This window comes from Apodemus sylvaticus, chromosome 16 (assembly GCF_947179515.1).
Source record: "Apodemus sylvaticus chromosome 16, mApoSyl1.1, whole genome shotgun sequence".
NCBI lineage: Eukaryota > Metazoa > Chordata > Mammalia > Rodentia > Muridae > Apodemus > Apodemus sylvaticus.
In genome coordinates, this window is record NC_067487.1 from 43,428,373 (window position 1) to 43,449,470 (window position 21,098).

At 40.3% G+C, this 21,098-nt stretch overlaps 1 protein-coding gene across 1 annotated transcript in view; it reads left to right on the forward strand.

The window, feature by feature from the left end:
- Nucleotides 1–21,098, forward strand: part of Parp8 (poly(ADP-ribose) polymerase family member 8) — a 164,535-nt gene that overhangs the window by 72,806 nt on the left and 70,631 nt on the right. The window contains exons 4-5 of the mRNA XM_052159474.1: nt 12,056–12,093; nt 20,768–20,857. Of these exons, the coding sequence (XP_052015434.1) occupies nt 12,056–12,093; nt 20,768–20,857 (128 nt within the window). The remainder of the gene's footprint in view (nt 1–12,055; nt 12,094–20,767; nt 20,858–21,098) is intronic.

Sequence of the window (21,098 nt, forward strand, 5' to 3'; positions counted from 1 at the left end):
CAAGAAGTGGGGATGCGTACCTATGATACCAGCACTTTGGAGGCTGAACTCAGTGCCAGCCTCCAAATAGAGTAAGGCTATTCTTTCAAACGTCTAAAAACCAACTGTCAACAACAACAACAAAATAAAAAACAATAACAAAAATTAACCAAAACCCCAGCATAGAAACAGGCAGGTCTTAATGAGCTCAAGGCTAGTCTGGTCTATGTCTAGGCTTGCAAGTCTACTTTAACCATATCCCAGAAAACAAACCTAACCAATCTACTAACCAACCAACCAACCAACCCACCAACCAACCAATACTAACCAAAATGAACCAGTAAGTATGAGAACCATGACCTGGAATATGCAATTGTGAAACAACGGAATAAAATTAACTTTTCAACATCCTTAAAGAAAATGTTGGATTGGCTGCTTCTTTCTGTCTTTCTGAAGATAGTGTCTCACTTTACTCTTTAGCCCAGGCTAACCCCAAACTCATGATGTTCCTAGATTAGCCTCCTTAATTCTGGCATGGGGATTTCACAAGCCCCTGTTATTCACATCTCTGAGGTAAGAAATAAAAGTAGGGATTTCTCCAACCACATTTCACCTCTAGTATCTACATGATTCATCCTATGAGAGCTCACACATTTCCCCAGGTTTTTTCCCGTTCCCTTCCTCTTCAGACTGGGAACCTGTAGGGAGTTTTGAGGCTTGTTTCCCTGGGAGAGTCTGAAAGCATGACTTTAAGAGATTTGGCCATTCCTTCTTAATAATTGCTTGTCACTACCAGTTAATTGAAAATTATCTTCAAGTCCTATAAGAATAACCTTAATTATAAAGTCAACTTATCTTTATAGGATGGGAAGGCCCATTACTATGGAGACAATGAAATTCACCATGTTGCATGAGAAGCAAAAACCATCATGAGGACTTCGTGACTCCTCATGTGATCAGGGAGAATCAGGTGTTTTAAAATGTTTCACGGTAGTGTGTAAAAGCTGTGACTGCAGAACTTAGACATAGCTTAAAAGAAGGGACTTTAGAAAACAGTATTCAAGCAGCTGCAATATCTAAAGGGATATCTGCAACTAGATGCCCCTCACCAGTTAATTCTGTCCCTTGTCATCCTCCTCTCCTTGGCTCTGAGATCAACAATATATTTTCTGTTTCTACAGTGAGAAACCTGCATGCCAGTATTCCACTGAGATGCACGTTCAGACTGTTGTCAGAGTCAGAGTATTGTCAGAACTTGCCTCTCCCTCCTCAGAACCAAACAGCTTCCTGTCTTAGTTGTTCACTGGCTTAAGAATGAATTGTATTCATTAACTGAATGCTCATCAATTAACTTCATGATCAAAATATGTCAGGGTAATTGTACTTTTTGCTTTAATCCTATGAGAGTAAAATATGTTTCAAAAGCTTAACAAACGATAAAAGCATACTTGATTTTCGTAAGGTACTGATAATTGATCTGAGACTGAAAATGGGGGCCTGCCCTATTGGGTAGACATCTGCTCCAAAGACTCCATTCCACAAAGAAGCAAGAGTAGTGTTGAGGTGTCTGTGGCTATCTAAACCTAGCCCAACACAGAAGGTCTGGAAGACTGACTTAGAGAGACAGACATTTGTGGCCCTGCATTTTTTTTTTTCTGGTAACCTATCTACTTACATTTTTTTTGGAAGTTATTCCTAGGTGATAAATTCTGTAAAAGTCCAGACTTGTATCATTTGAAACTCTAAATTAAGTCACTACTATATTCTATATGTCAAATTTACTAGGCAATAGGCATAGCATGAAAATGTAGATTAAACAGTATTCAATGCAAATTAGGATATCCTTGCTTAATAAGTCTGTAAAATTCAGATGATTTCAGCTTGGTAAACCAAAACATTTCCTGCTGGCTTAACACAATGTAAATAAAGTCATGATTCATGAATTAAAGGTTTAGAATGAAATTTGATTAGGAATCTTTCTCTGTCTGTGAACTTTTCTACAGTTTCTCTCTGTCTCTGTCTCTCTATGTCTCTGTCTCTGTCCCTGTCTCTCTCTCTCTCTTTCTGTGCACTCATGCATGTAGCCCATGTATCCTAAGATTAGCTTGCTTGAGCGTGTCCTAAGGCCACTAGAAGAAACAGAACTTCCTCATTCCCACACAGGACAAATAAGTGAGTTATTTCTTGCATAATCATTTTCTAAAAGTCCAAGCTGTGCTCTGTATGAGAACCACCCTGGAGCATGGAACAAAAAGCCCTTGATAATTCGGTAATTGGGAAGAGGTGTAATATGCTTTTGTTTTATGTTCTGAATTTAAAATTTGTTTGTTTGTGTGTGTGTGTGTGTGTGTGTGTGTGTGTTTACAGAGGACACTTTGTGGAGTTGCTCTCTCCTATCTTTGCATAGGTTCAAGTGATTGAACTCACGTTCTCAGGCTTGAACAGAAAGCAGTTCTATCTGCCAACAACTTGGTTGTTGTTGTTGTTTGACTGTTTGTTTGAGATAGAGAATTACATATCTCTGACTGGCTTCAAACCACCATGTTGTACAGCATGGTCTTGAACCTGAGACCTTTGTGTCCCGACCTCCAGAGTGAGCTACCACATCTAGGAACAGCATGTGCTGGGGATCCAACCCAGACCCGCTTTCCTCAGCTGCATCATCAGCCCTTGGGATCTGTTGCTGATTGGCTTGTTCAGTGGGCTTTCCTCTCCTACCTCACATACGGGGTGGGGAGGGGGTTATTTATTATTATTGTTATTTTTCATACAGCCTTTAAAGGGAAAGCAATAGAGGAATTTTGACGAGGCCTGGTGCTCTCTGTGGCTGTGAAATGATGTTTCTTCTCGGTCTTTAATGTGAGGCAGGGCAGGAAGTGGAGAAGTCATTGTCACTGATCAAATCTCATCACACAAACAGCCTTCCTCTGCACACCATCCTCCATGTAACCCTCTGGACCGCAAGACAGCACTCAGCAGTAGATAGTATCTCCCTAACCAAATACCCAGCAGGAGGTCTAGCTCTTTAATGTAGAACACAGTTCAGGCTCACCCTAAGCTGAACAAAGGCCATTCTTTGTCTTTCTGTATGGTGTACTCTTCAAGTTTTGAATGATTGTTATTTGTAAAGTCATTTTGAGTACATTTATTTAGCATTGAAAGATGAAAGGATTTGTAGGTTATAAATAAAAACTAATTACACAAATATAGTGCTCTCCGTGGTGAGTGTACGACATTCTTCTGCTTAAATATACTGTTGACTTTAGCGTGGAACCAAGACATCGTGAAAATAATAAAGACAAAACTTGTCTGTTTAAAGACAAAACAACAGCGTGCATCAGTATTAATCACCAGGAAGAAGACAGGGCCTTCTGCATTCGGGAGAAGCAGGTGGGAGTGAGTCTTGCAAACGGGTGTGTAATTTCAAACGGTGACTGCTCTGGCTGAGATCCACAAGCTTAGGAAGAGATAAGAAAGCATTTGCTCAAAGGGTGCATTCGAGCGGGCGATCTCAGAGGCAAAAGTAAAGTCGAGGAGGCTAAACACAGAGGAAATTCCAGACAGGGACGTGGCATACTCAAGAAGGGGGGTCTAGCCTGGGAAGAAACCAACCAGCAAAACCCCAAACCAACACAACCCAACTCAGTAGCTCAGCCGCAGAGCCCTTGCCTGGAAAGTGTGACTGGCAACCTGAGACCTGCATTTGATTACTGGAACCCACACAAAGTTGGAGAGAGAGAACTGACTCCCCACAGCTGACCCTTGGCTTTCCTTTGCATTGCCTTGGGAAGCCTCACACACTCATTATATATACCCAGTAATAAAACGTTAAAACCACTTGAAAAGAGTTTTTCAAGTTTCTTTATTTTTTTTTATGTTTCTTTATTTTTTATGTATATAAATGTTTCATCTGTATATATGTGTGTCTGTGGCATGTATGTCTGGTGTCTATAGAGGACAAAGACATCATTGGATCTTCTGGAACTAGAGTCAAAGAAGATTATGGGCTGGCATCCAAATCTGGGTCAACTGCAAGAGCAGTATTTGCTGTTAACTGCTGGGCCATCTTTCCAGCCCTGGCTCTCTTTGGTTTGGTTTGGTTTGGTTTTCTCTGGCTGGGTTATCTGGAAGATAACAGAGCTGCGTTGGGAGACGAGGGTGAGACTGATAGGGGTATACTGTGGGGGCTGCAGTTTTGATGCCTTGTAAGACAGGAACTTGTCGCGAACTCTCTTTATGTGATATAATTCTTTGAGGGATTTGCTCAGATGGTATAATGTTACCCCTGGTGTTTATCTCTCTTGAGTGTTGATGGTATTTCCCCAGTCATTTTTATTGCCTTGACTTCAGGGATAGAATTATTCTCTTCTGTTCAGCCTTTAAGTCTTGGTATGCTGTGTATGCAGCAGGTTTTGCACTTTTATAACCACTTGGAGGTTCAGATATAAAACACTGAAGGTAAAGGACTGTAAATCTGAGTGAATATGCATCACTTGAATATTATATTTGTTTTGGTTACACACTGTACAGAAGAGAAAAGCCTAGAGATTACTTTGTGAGGGCAAAATATGGAAATAATTATGTAACTAGCTTATTACAGACACTAAGTATTGGGTGATGGCATATTCTACCTAGTGTTCGCATCTTGTGTGAACAGTACTGATTCTCCTTTTTGTTTTGGTATGGGGACTGAACCTAGAGCCTTCAGCACACAGGGCAGACACTGTGCTTCTTAACTCTACTCCAGCCCTGGGATATCTCTGTCTGTCTGTCTGTCTGTCTGTCTGTCTGCCTGCCTGCCTGCCTGTTTTGTTTGTTTTGAGATAAGGTCTCTAGCTCTGGCTGTTCCTTATCTCACAGGCCACAAGGCTGGCCTGGAACTCACAGAGATAGGCCACCATCCTCTGCTTCCCAAGTGCTGGGATTAAAGAGGTGTGCTACTATACCTGGCTGGCATTTATCTCTTGACGAATTTGCATCTGCTTCTTTTTTTCATCTCCATTCTTGTATTCTGTTGACTCTTGTATTGACTGCAGATGTGATAAAGGAAAGAAACAGATTGCACTCCTCAAAGCAATGAGGTTAATTACAGTGGCATCCAGCTTCTTAGGTGCTTTCAAATTCAGCCCCACCCAGAGGATTCTCTCTTAGAAGTCTAAGTATTGACCCGTGGTCCAGAAGTGAGGAATAGAAGCTGCCAATTGGGCTCTCACTTTAAACACAAACAGGAAAAGCATTTCTTTGTGTTGGTAATGTTCCTTCATCTCTTCAAAGTATAATAGGTTTAAAAATTATCAAAATGTTCTGAAAATAGGAACATCTATGCTTGACTGCCTTAACGTTTGGTCAGCATCTCCAGTCTTTTGCAGGGGCTGATCTATATCTGATTAGCTCAAGGATGTGTTTCCTACATTGAAAATGTCTGTCCAGGAGTTTTGATGCTGAGGAAAGTCTGGACAGGCTCAGGAGACAGAGCCATTTGTTCTGCATTGCCACTAATGGGCTCAACTTAGTGTACTTAGTCATTGCATGGCATACGTGATATTTAAACAATTCCCAATCAAATATTTTTCCATTTGACACTGGTGGTTTTCCACAAGCCCACTTCTGTTTAGGAGAAATTATATTCCTTTTACTAAGTCTTAAAAATGGTAGCAGTTTACATAAAAACTTTAATGTGTAGTGCACTCCTGACACATAACTTACTAATTAATGTTGAATTGCTATAAAAACTGTACAGAAAATAACTAGTGCTTCCAGTTTTTACTCATTTATTTGTAAGTCCTCCTGTCTAGTGTTCCACTGGGTTTTAAGCTCCTGCCCTGGGGAATGCTGCAAGGCTCCTGCTGCCATCATTGTAGACTTGAAAATGCGAGTGTCGGAGATGACTTGATGGTGACATCCAGAGCCCACTCTACTTTTTTTGCGTCACGTGGAGCTGTGGAGCAGTGCCTGTCACCAGCATGGCTGAAGCATAAATGGGAGTGTGTGAAACAGCTCTAGCACCTGCCTCACTACACATTGTAGCTGTACTTGATCGAAGTAATTCAGGTATGCAGGAAGACATGTTTCATTCAGAATCCTAGGGAGGGAGAAGGAGCACTCTTCTTGAGCAGTTTTCCTGCAAGTTTATATTTGTACTACATATATATTTATCATGCAAACATGTCTCATCATACCAAATGTGTTTCTTTTACTGCACCAGAAATAACCTGCTTGTTTTATAAACAACTCCTCTCTCCTTTTGTTGAGGTTGATTTGAACCTCAGACACTTTCTCTACCTCCCTTGTCTCTGGGATTCCAGATTTAAAAATATTCTTAGGGTAAGGATATTATTTAGCTGGTGGTATGCTTGCCTGGCATGCCCCAAACCCAAGTTCAGTCCTTAAGTCTGCATAAAATTGCATGTGGGGCACATATATGCCATCTCAGCACACAGAGATGGAAGTAAGATCACAAGTTCAAGGCCATCCTTAGGTATACATGGAGTTCAAAGACTGAGCTATGTAAGACCTTGCCTTGAAAACCAAGTCTCCTAGCCTACTGCCTTTTAAGTTGGCCTAAGGTCTTAATCATGCATACACAATACAATATTTGGGAGAGTTGGCTCTTTAAATTTTCATTAGTGTGCATGTGAGTATGTGCATCATGGCATGACTATAGAATTCACACTCATGACAACCTCTGTCCTTCCTCATCCATGCTAGTTTTGGGGAATCAGACTCAGTTTTTCAAGCTTGTATTGTTTGGTGGCCAGTACCTTTACCTACTTATCGCTCTCTCTCATCAGCCCTCAATTGTTTATTCTAAGTAGTGTTTTTCTTAATATCTTTGTAGTTAGATTTCTCCCCACTTCTATCATGGCATCAATATTTATAAATTATAGAATTGTGTGACTAATAAAACAAACAAACAAAAAACCCAAATAGAATGTGGGTTTATGGGATCTTTGTAGCATATTGATAGGTTAAGCTTGACCAAACTGAGAGCTGTTTGTCTCAGATACTGTAAGTCTGTATGTGGGTCGTTAGCAGGAGCAGTAGTTGAAATGCCCGAGGGAGTAGCCAAATGGAAGTCTCCTTTATGTTAATATGAAGTAAAATGATTTGACAGCCAGAAATCAAATTATTAGATTTGTCACGATTTAGAAAAGGAGAGATAAACCAGAGGAATCTAAGTGATTCCTAGGTCTGGGGTTACTGGGCCAAGCCTTTAACAGCTGATGTTGATGTCCTTATGTGTCCTGTAGGCTCCTACACCTTAGTGTCCCTGTCTTTTTTTTGTCAGCTTTCAGGGATCTAGGGGACAATGCCAAGCACAACTCTACCATTTGAAGCTTTTGGGGCAAGGTTGGAGCTTCACAGCGAAGGAGCTAAAGGAGCTGTAGAGAGCATTTATCTAGAGCCAGGCAGAGGATGGACTGCAACCTGGAGGCAGCCAGTGAAGACCAAAGGAGTGAAAACACTGTTTAAAGATTGGAGGAGTCAGAACTGAAGAGTAGAACAGAAAGGTTTGATTTTGTACAAGAGATGCAGATCTACCCTCAGGTCCAGATCCAGGGTCTGGAGGGGAGGGTGAGGTAAAGGAGGCCTTGGGTCTCTATGTAGCTTAATACTGTCGTGATGTTGCATTGGCGTGAGTGACAGCCGGTTACCAGTGAAGTAGGAACGTGCCCTAGAATCTCCTAATCCTGAAGTTATACAGTAGCCATAGCTAGGGACTGGTGAAGAATGGGGGATCACTTGCCTGTTGACCTAGGTCAGTGGCAAGGGTGGCTTTTTCTGCTGACGGTTTCAGCTTCTCGTGTCCACACGTGAACAAAGATGCCTGGGACCTGTATTGATTTCTGCATTTTGCTTTTTCCCCTGTGTGAATTCTAGAAATGTGATGTAATTAGGAAAGCTGAGTGCTTTCAAGGCTCTGTAATGAGGAAACGTGCTTTAGATTTCAGGGAGGAGGCGAAAGAGGCAGCACACCGGACAGTCCTAGATTTTGCTTGTTCTGTTAATCCTTGGGTCTTGTGGAGAATAAAAAGAGTTCGGGACCCTGGAGTTTTGCTTTGCAGATGGCCATAGTGTTTGGGAGTCTATTATAAAATACAGATATTGCATTCGGCACCTGTGACAAGTCTTCTGAGTCTAAGATCCCTTTATTTTCAGCCTGGGTTCTCACTTACATTTTAAGATGCTGTCTCCCATTACCTACCTGTCCTGTGCTGTGATAAAGCACTGTGACCAAAGCAGCTTACAAGAAGAAGGCTTCATCTGGCTGACGGTTCCAGAAGGCTAAGAGGGCATCACGGCAAGGAGAGAGAAAAGCAAGCAGCAGTCATGGTGGCTGTCACCACTAGCTGACTGCTCACACCCTGAACTGCAAGCAGAGGGTCAAGAAGTCCACCTCCAGTGGCATGACTTCCTGTAGCAAGGACACACCTCCTAATACTCCCCAAAGTGCCCCGACTTGGATACCAAGTATTCATACACAACTTAAAATATGCTCATTAAAACCACCACACCTCCATACTATGCTTTGGAGTTTTTAAAAAAAATTATTATCATTATTGTTTATTATTGTTACTTTGAGACAAGGTCTTTTCCTGTGTTCCTGCCTTGCTTTAAATTTGGCCACCAAACCTGTCATCATTGTGCTGTATTTAAATAGTTTTCTTAAAGCTGAGAACGTAGGAACGAGGACTAAGTTTGTGTCTTTCACCTCTCCACTAGATGATACAGAAGGAAAAGGCACAAACAATGAATTTAAATGCAGGAATGACCCTGGGAATGGTTCCAGTAATAGGAGTAATACCCAAGTGTAAGGTTTAGGTGTCGGCGGAACTTTGGATGGCTCCTTTCTGATGGCCTTCTGGCTCTGCTGCGGAGGGAGGGAAGTCTTTCCTCGGGCCAAATACTATCAGAGGACTTACACAGTAATAGAAAAAAATTATAGATTCCAGCTTACACTTCTGACCCGAAGCACCTCAGGCTGTGATCCGTATATAGATTTTATACCAAACAACATGTCAACTGGCCTGAAGTTCTCTGACAAAGATTTTTAATGTATTCACAACACTGCATAGTCCAGTACTATGAGGGCATTTCACACCCTGAATCTAGAGCTTGCTTCAGGGGTTTTCTCCTGTCATCTTTTATTTTGAGTTTGCCAGTATTATAACTTGCAGGCTGTATAGCATTCATTCTGGAAAGCACATTGCAGCCCTGCTCTGAAAGCTTTGCCCTCTGCCTTACCTCCACCCCTGCCTTACCCCCAACCCCACCCCTGCCTGCCACCCATTTGGCCCTACTCATTAGAGAGCCTTAGCTTAATCATCCAAGTCTGCTCGTACTGGATTGTTTCCCTTAGAATTCTGCAAGCTACAGACTGGAACTGATTAAGATTTTACAGGTCTGGTGATTTTCCTCCTGGTATTCACCCAAAAATCAAAAATCAAGCTTCAGGTCAGAGAGCTGATGAATCGTTCTGCTTGGCTTTTGTTTCCTGTTTGAGTCTTGAAAAATTAAGCATGGTCATGAACGTGGGGCTGTCCCCTATTATTATGAGGCCATTAGCAATCTTAAAGTAAAATTGTTGCTGTTCGCTTTAGTTTCTGATAAATGTAACATAGTATTTTTTTTCCACAAATCAAATTGAATTCTCCAGAGAACCTTCATTCATGTAAAACTCCTGTTCATTTTAGTGCTTGAGGTTCAGAGCGGTGATGCACACTTAATCCCAGCATGCTGGAGATGGGGGTCAAGTCCAGAGGTCAATGTCAAAGCCTCCCTGGGTTACATACTGATCTTGAGTCTGGCTGGAGTTCCCGGAGACTGTGTCTCCACAAAACAAACTAAGACAAACAGAAAGAACTGGAGCTGGGCTAAGATCCTGAGCCACCGCCGCTGAATGGCTGACAGCATAGTGGGGCCTTCCGCCAGACCATCACAGAAGATCTGGAGGGCATAGACACGGAACCACCCATCCTTCTGAACGGAGTCTGAAGCTGATTTTGTCTAAGTGACTTTTTCTCTATTACCTAGGTAGTAAGTCTCCAAACAACAGCAAGGCTCCTGCTAGTCTATAGTAGGTTCCCAGATTGGAGGTTCCCAATTTGGTTGAGGCCAGAGGGTGGTGGAAATTGATTCGACTTGGAATCGGATATCATCTTTGCCAGGTGCCTGGGTTCTCTGTCATATAGAACTGCTCCATTTAAAAGGGTAGACTGATCAACAAGAATTTTATTGCTCTGTAGTAGATTCCCACTGTGTTAGCAAGTGAAGAGAGAGAGAGAGAGAGAGAGAGAGAGAGAGAGAGAGAGAGAGTTCACATTGGGTCACAGTATTCTTTTCCCTTACCAAGGTTCAGGCGCCGTGACATGGATATTTTACCTCCTTGGCATTTGACTCGGCCGTGATTTCAGAAGCTGGGGCTTGGGCTGGTCTCAGCATCTGTCATTTGGCCCCATCTTCTCATTTCCTCCTGGTCCATCCCACTAAGTCTTGCTCTCATTTTACTACTATGCTATGGTAATAATTTGCGTTTTCCTTGTTTTTGTCTTAAACATCACCACTTGAGTAATTTTTTTTTTAGATAGTAATTTTGCCTTAAAATGACATTATTGTGATTTTTACTGTCCAGTTGTATGCATGAAATCACACACACACACACACACACACACACACATTCTCACATTCGTATCACACTTAAGATGGCAGAATTGGAGAACTACTAGAGAACTGATTGGATGACAGCATGGAGCTTGGGACATTAAGATGACGGGGTGACAAATAACTGAATAGTTCTGGGTCCTGAAGATGTAGTACATATGTGTCACATGTGTGACAGAGCGACACAGAATAATACACACTTTACTGTCTATTGCTTGGTTTGAGTGTTCTTCTGTGTAGTATAAGATGTAAGCAGCATCTTATAACTGTGCGGAAGCTGCATGAACATCCCTTCCATCAAAACGTGAATCATATTTATTTCCAAGTAAAAAAGTAAATGATTGGGCTTTGTACTGCCCAGGCTCTTCTCTACTGTGTTCATAGCTTGATGTTATGCTTCTTTGAATTATTCATCCATGTGCTGCTTAAATATGATTTCACATTAACACGACTGGCTTTGTCGACTTACTAATTGAGCAGCAAAATGTCCTTCATGAACAGTAACATATCGTTTGTTTCTGAACTACTCCACTAACCCATTTAAATGTCTGCTGTCATATGAGTCCTGGGTATCATACACTAAAACAGTTGACCATGGATTGATATAAATGAATATGGAACTCAAATTTCACAGGATTTGCAGTCTTCTGTATAGACATAGAAAAATGCAGCAATAGATTATCTAAATGTCTGTCATCTGAAACAGATTTGTAGAGGCACAAGGGTTCCTGAGAAAGGAGTTGGGAAATTGTTGATATATATTTTAATTTTTTTTCTGAAGCAGTTCTGTAGTCCTCAGAGCTGATTGTATTTTGTTTGTTATAATGGCTTGAAAGACTGAATTAAGAAGAATAACTAACATGCATCTATCTTCCCATTAATTTCAAGTCAAATGTCATTTTTTTGTTAAAACAACACTTGTGGGGAAGCAATGTTGAAAATGGTTGCTGAGTTTGGGAGCACAGCTGGGCGGCAGAGTGTCGAGTGTGTACAAGGCCCCAAGGTCTATCCTCAGCAACATACACACGCAATTTAAATTCTTGAATGCAGTTCTAACTACAGAACTTGCTCTCTGGTATGGAAAGCAGACTTGAGGAAAAACAGAACCGAGAAACAATTTCTCATTGTAAGGAGCCTTTGTGTATTGCTGAAATGAAAGGACTTGTTTATTTTGAGAGGAAGATATCAACCAGGAGAATAACGACTGTTTCAGGAAGGATTGGGAAGACCTACGGACCCTCAAATTCATCTGCGTGTTTCCTGTATCCCCTTTAAGTCAGCCTTCTGGTCTGTGTGGGCAGTGTGCTTCCACTTGTATTTGTATCAATAGACAGCAACAGGTTGGATTTTCTTGTGTAAAAGCATGACTCTTTCCACAGTAACTTAACCCTTTCTCTTTTCCCTGTCTTTACAGTGTATCCTATTCGGTACATGTCTCAGAAGACTATCCAGGTATGTTTCCCTTAAAGCTCTCATTAAGCACTTTTGACCATCTTATTCTCCTGGAGATATGGAGTATGTGTACATGCATGGGACCATGAAGCATTGGCAGAGGAGGCGTAAAGACAGAGGAAGAATCCTGTTGAGATTGAGATTCTGCAGCACTGGGCCCAAAACCAAATGCGATTTCCTGATGTAGGCATTCTCATGGATGTACATGATAGCATCATTTTTTTTAAAGAAATATTAAGTGCTTACTGAAATGGACACAGAAAAGGATTAACTGCAAGAGAAATGTTTGGCAATATCTTCATAACAAATTATGAATACTGCTTATTTTTAAGTAAGTAAACTCACACAGGTTGGGTGTGGTAACGCACACCTTTGATCCCAGCACTCAAGAGTCAGAGGTAGGTGAATCTTTGTAAGTTTGGGCTAGCCTGGCCAACATAGTGAGTTCTTTGATTTACTTGTAGTGATGTAGTGTGGTAAACCAAGTGGCCCCAATTCATAGCTCCCTCTGGTGGTAAAGAGGTAATACTTTGTTCCTTTTATTTATTTCTTTTCCTCAAATCATTGGAGTGTGTCTTGGAAATATAACTTGGTTAGGTGTAAAAATTTAAACAATATATATTTAATTTTTAATAGGATCTATTTATTTTACTTTGGGCGTGTGAATGCTCTGCCTACATGCATGTACGTGCACATGTGTGTGCTTCGGAACTAGTGTTACGGGTGGCCGTCCTTTGTGAATTGAGTCAAAGTTCTGTAGAAGAACAACCAATGCTTTTAACAGTTGGGTCATTTCTCCAGACCCTTACATTTTATTTTATCTCATTTCTTTTTGTAGTCTTGGGGACTGAACACAGCCTTGTGCATGCTAGACAAACGCTCGGCTACTGAGCTACATGCCTAACTATCTATTGAAAGGAATTAAAAGTTGTATGTGTTTGGGTGGTTGGCCTGCATGTGTTTGCAGTGCCGGTGGAGGCCAGTAGAAGGAGCTGTATTCCCAGGGATGGGAGTCAAACAGTTGTGAGCCACCATGTGGTTGCTGGGCATTGAACTCAGGCCCTCTGGAAGAGTAGCCAGTGCTCTTCACTGCTGAGCCATCTCCCCAGCCACCAATATCAGAAATTTCTAAATAAAACATTGTTGTTGTTGTTGTTTTAATTTGTATTCTATTTTTTTCTAACTAAAATCTCACCTTGGAGCAAGTTTGTAGTAAATTTCCAAAATAATTTTATTTCTACAAGTTAACAGAATTTAGATACACGTTTGATCTTAGATGATCAGAGCAAGTCTCAGTTTGCTGGGGGAGAAGTGGGTTTGTGTATTCTGCTTTAAGTGCTGAGGCTGGGGTTTGAAATGGCTGAGGTGTCTGGTCTATCAGACACACCACACAAGAATCAGGTACCAAGTGCTGCTTTTAATTCAGTCTAATTCCAAATGCCATTATGAGTGACAGGTAAAAATGGCCACTATGACACTCGCACTTAAAGAACATATGCTGAAGAATCAAATCATGCTCTGTAGGGACATGGGACCTAGTTACAAACTGTCCACACTTCAGCTCTAGTAACTGTGGCTTCTGGGGACCTATGATCAGTGCTTTCCAGGGGCTCTGGAGTCAACGGCAGTGTGACAATATTTTCCCTTTTATTAAATTTTAATACAGATTTATTTGAGATTTGTTGGTTAATATGTTTCACTTTTTTAGATTGACATTACTATATAAAATTACATTTGTTTTTCCTTTATAATAATTGTAACTCCGTTTCCCCTCCCCCCAACAAACTTCCTAGAATTTCTGGAATAATTTTCAATAATAGAAAATTTGGCAGCTTTGTATCAAAAGTAGCGTGTTTCTACTTGTCAAAACAAAGCATCATTTTTTTCTTACTTATTGCATTTTAGAACATTAATGAGTGTATTGAATTTTTACCTGACCTCTGTTGAGGAATCGTTTTGTTTCTTCCTTTAATTAATAAGGAGACAGGCTACGTCATTCAGCATGTTGTTGTTACCTTTGGAACTGTGTGTCCTTTGTTTGGTACTTGGTGTTATGAACTGCAAGATGCAAGATGGAACCTCCTGGCTCTGAGTGTTTATAGAGCCAGCAAGGAAGCCTGCCCAAGCCTGTCTTTACAGATGTGGTAGAGTATTACCATACTTATCGACTCTGTAATTTTTTCTGAGCGTCCTTTTGAAAAGTTCCTATGTCGTTGAAAAATCTGCCTTGATTTTTTTTTTAAGAAAAAAAAAGTATTTTATACCATGTGGACTATTATTTTAAAAAGTAGCCTTCCGTATCTCTGGTTATCTCTGTTCTCCATTGTGTTAGGTATATTTGTTCTTTTCTTCTTACACTTTGGTCTGTTTTATGTAACCTTTCCCTGTATTTAAAATTCTCTTAAGCAAATTGTGTCTTTTACTGTTTTTGTCTTACCTACTGAATTCAATAATTGTGGTACTGCCTTCACTAAGCTCACCTGGTAGTCTCTCTGGGCTTATTTAACTGCCTTTTGAGGATGGTTTGGCTCAAGGGTTAGCTAGCTACGTAATCTTGTTGGTGTAGTTTCCTTTGGCCTGCATTTGTCCTGGTCCCCTCTGTCAGGAGCAGTATGCCATGGCCACTTAAGCCCCTAGCAACAGTTATCAGTTTACAACTTTGTTCACCTACTCCTGCCATCACTTAACACTCACCTCATAGTCGGTGTCTATGAAATTCTGTGAAAGACTCAGTCTTGGAATTGAGCATACATAATGGTATAGGTACACACTCACACTTTAAATCAAGTGAAACAGTGAGGTCCCTCTGGCTTCAATGAGTCTTCCTGAGAAGATGTTTATGGAGATGGATTTTGAAAGCAATGTATGCACTACAAGTCACAGGTTGACTCTGCTCAGGCCAAACTACTCCTTGTAATGTTCATACTTTCTGTAGTTAGGAGGCTTAGCTACTGAATTTCTCCTTCTCTTCATTCTTTATGTGAACATCCTATGTAACTGTAAATTAGCATCTTCAGTGGGACTTGGAATCCTAGCACTGCCAGAGCAGAGGCTTTAACATGTAATTGTTTCGATATTTAACAAAATGTGTTTATCTCTCATAAGATGCTGCCATTTTCCAGAGATCACGGTTTCCATATTTAAAACACAACCCAGTGACAAACTATTGACTTCTGGATTGAGAAAAGATTCAAGCTTCACCATGTAATAATTGTGTAATCAAGTAATTGCTTAAATAATTTAAGAGAGTTAATTGCCTTTAGTTTTGGTTTCCCTGTCTTCAGTAGGGGATGATAATTGGTTGGCTTGAAACACATGACAAAAAATGACAACATTATAGGCAATTCAGGGAAGATACCTAGATTATAATACAAAATTGGTATAATTAATACTTATCAGTACAGGCACCCTTTCTCTTAAGTTACATAGCAACAATGAATGGCATTGACTTGTCTTGTCTTGACTTAAATGACCCTGCACTTGAAAGTGAGTAAAATCAGTGAGAGCTGCTTCTCTGCAACTGTACTTTTCCATCCCAGCGATCCGCTGTGCTAATGACGGTGGTGCTCTGTGGAAGAGAAACGGAAATACTCACATGGTTAATAGCTTAAGAAAGCTCTCTACATCCCCTACAAAACAAACCTAAGAACCTGTCTCCAGTGACTGAAGGAAGGAAGAAAACAAGACAAGGTTTAAACCCACAAAGAAAACAAAAGCCAAATGCAGCACTCATCAGACAACTCCAGTGAGGGAACTGAAGATTCCGCGTCCTTCCTTGTTCTGTCTGAAGGAGTCTGTCATCTTAAATACAGTCCCCAGCCCTACTTATTTCCGACTTTCCCATCTCTAAACCAAGGCTGCTGTCACCCGTGAACTAGTTTAGAGAAGAAGTAGTTATTCAAACAAGTAGTTATCCAAAGATGGATCATTTCATACATATAGCACTGTGCTTATGAACACATTTCCCAATTTTAAATTTAAGACCATGACTTAGGTTAGAAAGAATCTATAATTGGTTGGTATCAATGTATTTTTAAAAAAGTTTAAAAGTTTTGTCAGATAACAAATGTATGTATATGTATATGATGCATATGTATATGTATATGCATATATGTATGTATGTATATATATATATATATATGAATGCTCTCATATACACAAGCACACACATTGTATATTGATTACAATATTGATTATTGTAATCAAAGCCGTTAACACAGCATCATCTGTGTGTTAGGGTTTAGGTTCCTAGAACTTCTTACACCTTTACATTTGTAGCCTTTGTCCATACTTTTCCACTTCCCTATCCATAGCTCCTGGCAACCACCACTCCTGTACTACCCTCAACTTCTTTTACTTCAACTTCCTTGATTTTATGCATGCAAGATCAGCAGTAGTTTGGTGGTTTTGTTCTTTCAGTTACTTGAGCTCCAGGCTCACTCAGATGCAGATTTCTTTCTTTTCTTCTGTTTTAGAATGGCTGAGTAGAGCACTACTTCATGAGTATTTAGGACAGTTCCCTCATTTATGCATCTGTTGATGGATGCTTGGGTAGCTTCCACATCTTGTCCATGTAGAGTAAAATTTGAACGTGCAGGAGAATGCAGATAGCTTTTGCATATTCTGACTTCATTTCAGAGGGCATGCCCAGAAGTGGGATGGTAAGCTTGATAACCCAAAGGAAACGGACAGATGCAGCCTTTCAGAATCCTGAAGAACTCCAAACAGAGTTATAATGACTAAGAAGATGGAGTCAGTTCCCAATTTATAGGGAAGACAGAATTAGTTTCACTAAATAGCACATAGCTTCCCATCAGTAAGATTAACTGAAGTTTAAGAGAAAAGAAATATCTGTCTCTCAAGTTGGGCATTCTAGCCTTTACCTATCATCCCAGCATTTGCAGGGTGGGCAGGAGAGGACTTAGGCATAAAGGTTTCATGAATGTCTTAGACTGTGCAGAAACACCATGTCTGCATATTTAAAAACAAACATACCACAACACCAAAGAAGAAAAGGAGAAAGAGAAGGAAGAGGAGTAGGAGAAAGAAGGAGTAAAAGGAGAGGAGGAGGGGGAGGAAGAAGAAGAAGAAGAAGAAGAAGAAGAAGAAGAAGAAGAAGAAGAAGAAGAAGAAGAAGAAGAAGAAGAAGAAGAAGAAGAAGAAGAAGAAGAAGAAGAAGAGGCAGAAGAAGAAGAAGAAGCAGAAGCAGCAGCAGCAGCAGTAGCAGCAGAAGAAGAAGAAGAAGAAGAAGAAGAAGAAGAAGAAGAAGAAGAAGAAGAAGAAGAAGAAGAAGAAGAAGAAGAGGCAGAAGAAGAAGAGGCAGAAGAAGAAGAAGAAGCAGCAGCAGCAGCAGCAGCAGCAGAAGAAGAAGAAGAAGAAGAAGAAGAAGAAGAAGAAGAAGAAGAAGAAGAAGAAGAGAGCTCACCTGCAATCCCCCCCACCCTACTTTTATAACCACTAATCTGAATGCATGAAGCTCCTGACAGAAGAGAATCCAGTTAAGTGGCCAGTGTCTTGATGTGAACCTCAGATGAATCCCCATACATTCTGCTCCTTGGTCTGTGTTGTGATTCATGCCTCTAAGCAAACTTGATCAAGTCACATTGTCCCTAATGGTATCTCAAAATTAGGCACACTCAGTTTATTAGTCAGGGTTCTCTAGAGTCACAGGATTTATGGAATGTCTCTCTATATTGAGGGAATTTATTGTGATGACTTACTGTCTGCAGTCCAATTACCCCAACAATGGGCAGCTGTGGATGGGAAGTCCAATGATCTAGTAGTTGCTCAGTACCCTGAGGCTAGTTGTTTCAGCTGGAATCCTGAAGAAGTAGGTTCCAACAGATGTGCTGGCAAGTAAGTGTAAGCAGTTGAAGAGTGAATCTTCCTTCTTCCAGTGTCCTTATGTAGGCCTCCAACAGAAGGTTTGGTCCAGATTAAAGGTGTGTGCTACCACACCTAGATCTGGTACTTGCTTTGTCCCAGGCTGACCTTGGATTTAGATATCTCCTTATTTCACTCTCTTGGGATTAAAGAGACCTTGCCTAAGCTTTTCATGACCACTAGGCCTCAAGATCTCCCTGCCAAGGTCCAGGTCAGAAACTTGTGTCTTCCTGCCTCAAGAACTGGATCACAGGTCGTGCCCTCCAATTCTGAATTGTAGTTCATTCAAGATACAGTCAAGGGAGTAGCCATTACACCCAGCTTGTGGTTAATGCTAATAGAGTGATGAGGCAGACTTGCCTAGTTGCCACTTGGTCTATACCATGCTATCTCCCATTAAAATAGCTTAATAAAGCCTCTTCTCCATGAATACTCTTCTCTTGATATATATATATATATATATATATATATATATATATATATATATATATATATACACATACATACATACATATAATTTATTATATTTTTAAAAATAGTGCATTTGAAGGAGACAGGGAATCATAATGACTCAAGTCTATCAAATAAAAGTCAAATTCTCACACAATATTATTACAACCTGTTTCAATAGTTTTTTAAAGACATGTAGTTTCAGTTATCTGAACAGAAATTGATCCATGTTTCTATTTGTTGAGGGTGTTTTATTTTCAGTGAGTTAGCAGTAGTTGTGTTATAAGAAATTTGCATGCATATTATTTTACTCTTGTTTTATTTTAATTTTTCCTCATGTATTGAGGCTGGGTCTTGCTGCATAGTCCTGGCTACCCACAAACTCAGTCTAGTCCCAGCCTGGCCTCAAACTCAGAGATCGGCCTGCCTCTGCTTTGTGAGTGTTGATGTTAAGGGGTGTGCCATCAGACCCAGCATATACATGCATATACAGGCGCTGCGTGTGTGGGTGCGTGCGTGCGTGCATGCATGCATGTGTGTGTGCTTGCGAGCATGTGTGTGTATGTGTGTGTGTGTGTTGTGTGCCATGCAAGTATGTGGAGGTTGGAGGACATCTTTTAGAAGTCAATTCTCTGCTTCCAACATGTGAGTCCTAGGCATTGAACCCAGATCATCAGACCTGTTAGCAAACCCGCTTCCACACTAGGCCATCTTGAAACTATGGGGCATTTGTTAATGAGTTGGCAGTCTTATAGATGCCCTTCAGTCGTTAATGACAAAGGTAGATTAACAACTACTGGGTGTTGTATTATTATAGCATTATTTTACCATACCCAAAAATCTGTATTTATTGGAGAAATTGATGCATTTATACATTTTGTTCTAGAGGCAAACCTAGCAAATTAGAAATGTAAGGATTTAAAGTATAATTTAATGCTCAGTGTATGGTACAGTTAGAAAATATTAATTTATAGGAGAATGATTCTGGTGAGACCAATAGCAGCTTACCTAGCAGCAATATGGAGGCTGTAATTTCAGCAAACTGCTACCTAGAGTTTCCACCCATCCCTTCCTCTGTCTCCTTCTCTTACTGATATTTTTGGTTTTTGTTTTAGACACAGTCTCCCCATAGGTCCTGGACTGCTTTCTACTGCTGTGATAAAAAACATGACCAAAATGACTAGATAAAATATTAACTCAAATAAATCTGTAGCTTTCCTATACTCAAATGATAAAGAGGGTGAGAAAGAAATTAGGGAAAGAATAATACATTTCACAATAGTCACAAACAATATAAAATATCTTGGTGTGACTCTAACCAAACAAGCGAAAGATCTGTGTGACAAGAACTTCAAGCTGTCGAGCAGCTTAGGGAAGAAAAACTTTATTTGTCTTACATGTCACAATCACAGTCTGACATTGAGGGAAGTCAGGACAGAAACCGGAGCAGGAGCAGAGGCAGGAGTTGGGAAAAGATGCTGATTACTGCACTGCCCCTTGTGGCTTTCTCAGATTGCTTTCTTATATGCCACAGGACCGCCTGCCCAGCAGTGGCACTGCCCACACTGGGCCGAGCGACGCATCCACTCCCACAATAAATTATCCATCAAGAAAATGCTACAGACATGTCCACAGGCATATCTAATAGAAGCAGTTCTTTAAGTGTGGTTCTTTCTCCCTGAATAATTTGTGTAAAGTTAACAAATGTAACCAGTAAACTATAAAAAGAAAGGCTTGTCTTAAATTTAATGATCCTCCTATGTCAGTTTCTCAAATGTTGGGATTACAAGTGTGGAGCCAACGTGTTTGGTTTTGAGTTAAGCAAAACCAAACAAAACAAAACACCAACTGTTCCTTAGTTATCTCCTCGGTCGGTCTTGTACCCTGCCTTTTGAAATCGACATTGACGTTGAGCAGAATGTTGTCTTGTGAGATCACAAAAAGAGATAAATACCAGTTATCAGTTCCTTTAGGCTATTTTAGGAATGTATAAGGAGCCAGGCCTAGAGTCCTTAGGAGACTGAGGCAGGAGGATGCTAACTTTAAAGGCTACATAGGGAGACTGTCTTAAACCCTTCCCTAACAGAAGAAAAGCATGTTTCTGAATACTTTCTGTCTAAAATCTCTACATTTCGGAGAAGCTATGGGCACCTTTGAAAAGGCCATAATTTTATGATTAATTTACACCAAAGACAGTGTTCTGTTCCTTTTCCTCGGAGTTAATGAGAACAGCAGGATGCCCTTACTGAGAATTGGATTAAATTGATGAAGATATGATTCTGTTTCTTTTATAGAGGATGTGAACTAATTCTGCTGTGTCTTTACTTACATTCCTTTGCAGACAATACATATGTGTCAAGTTCAGAAAACGATGAGGATGTGCTAGTCACTACAGACCCAATTCCTGTCATTTTCCATAGAATAGCAACAGGTAACACTAATGCTATAGTTTTCTTATCTTTGTTTTTAAAATTGTTGTTGCTTTTTGTTTTCAATATAGCAAATACATATATTTGCCTCCCAGAAAGTCATAATTCATATACATTTATGAATCTTTATATCTAAAGTTTATTAGCTTTTCAATAATGTTTAAATGTATCATGTCAGTATTACTCCTGAAAGTATTTTCATCCACAGTGACACTGCTAGACCGACTGAGTACAACAGCTGCT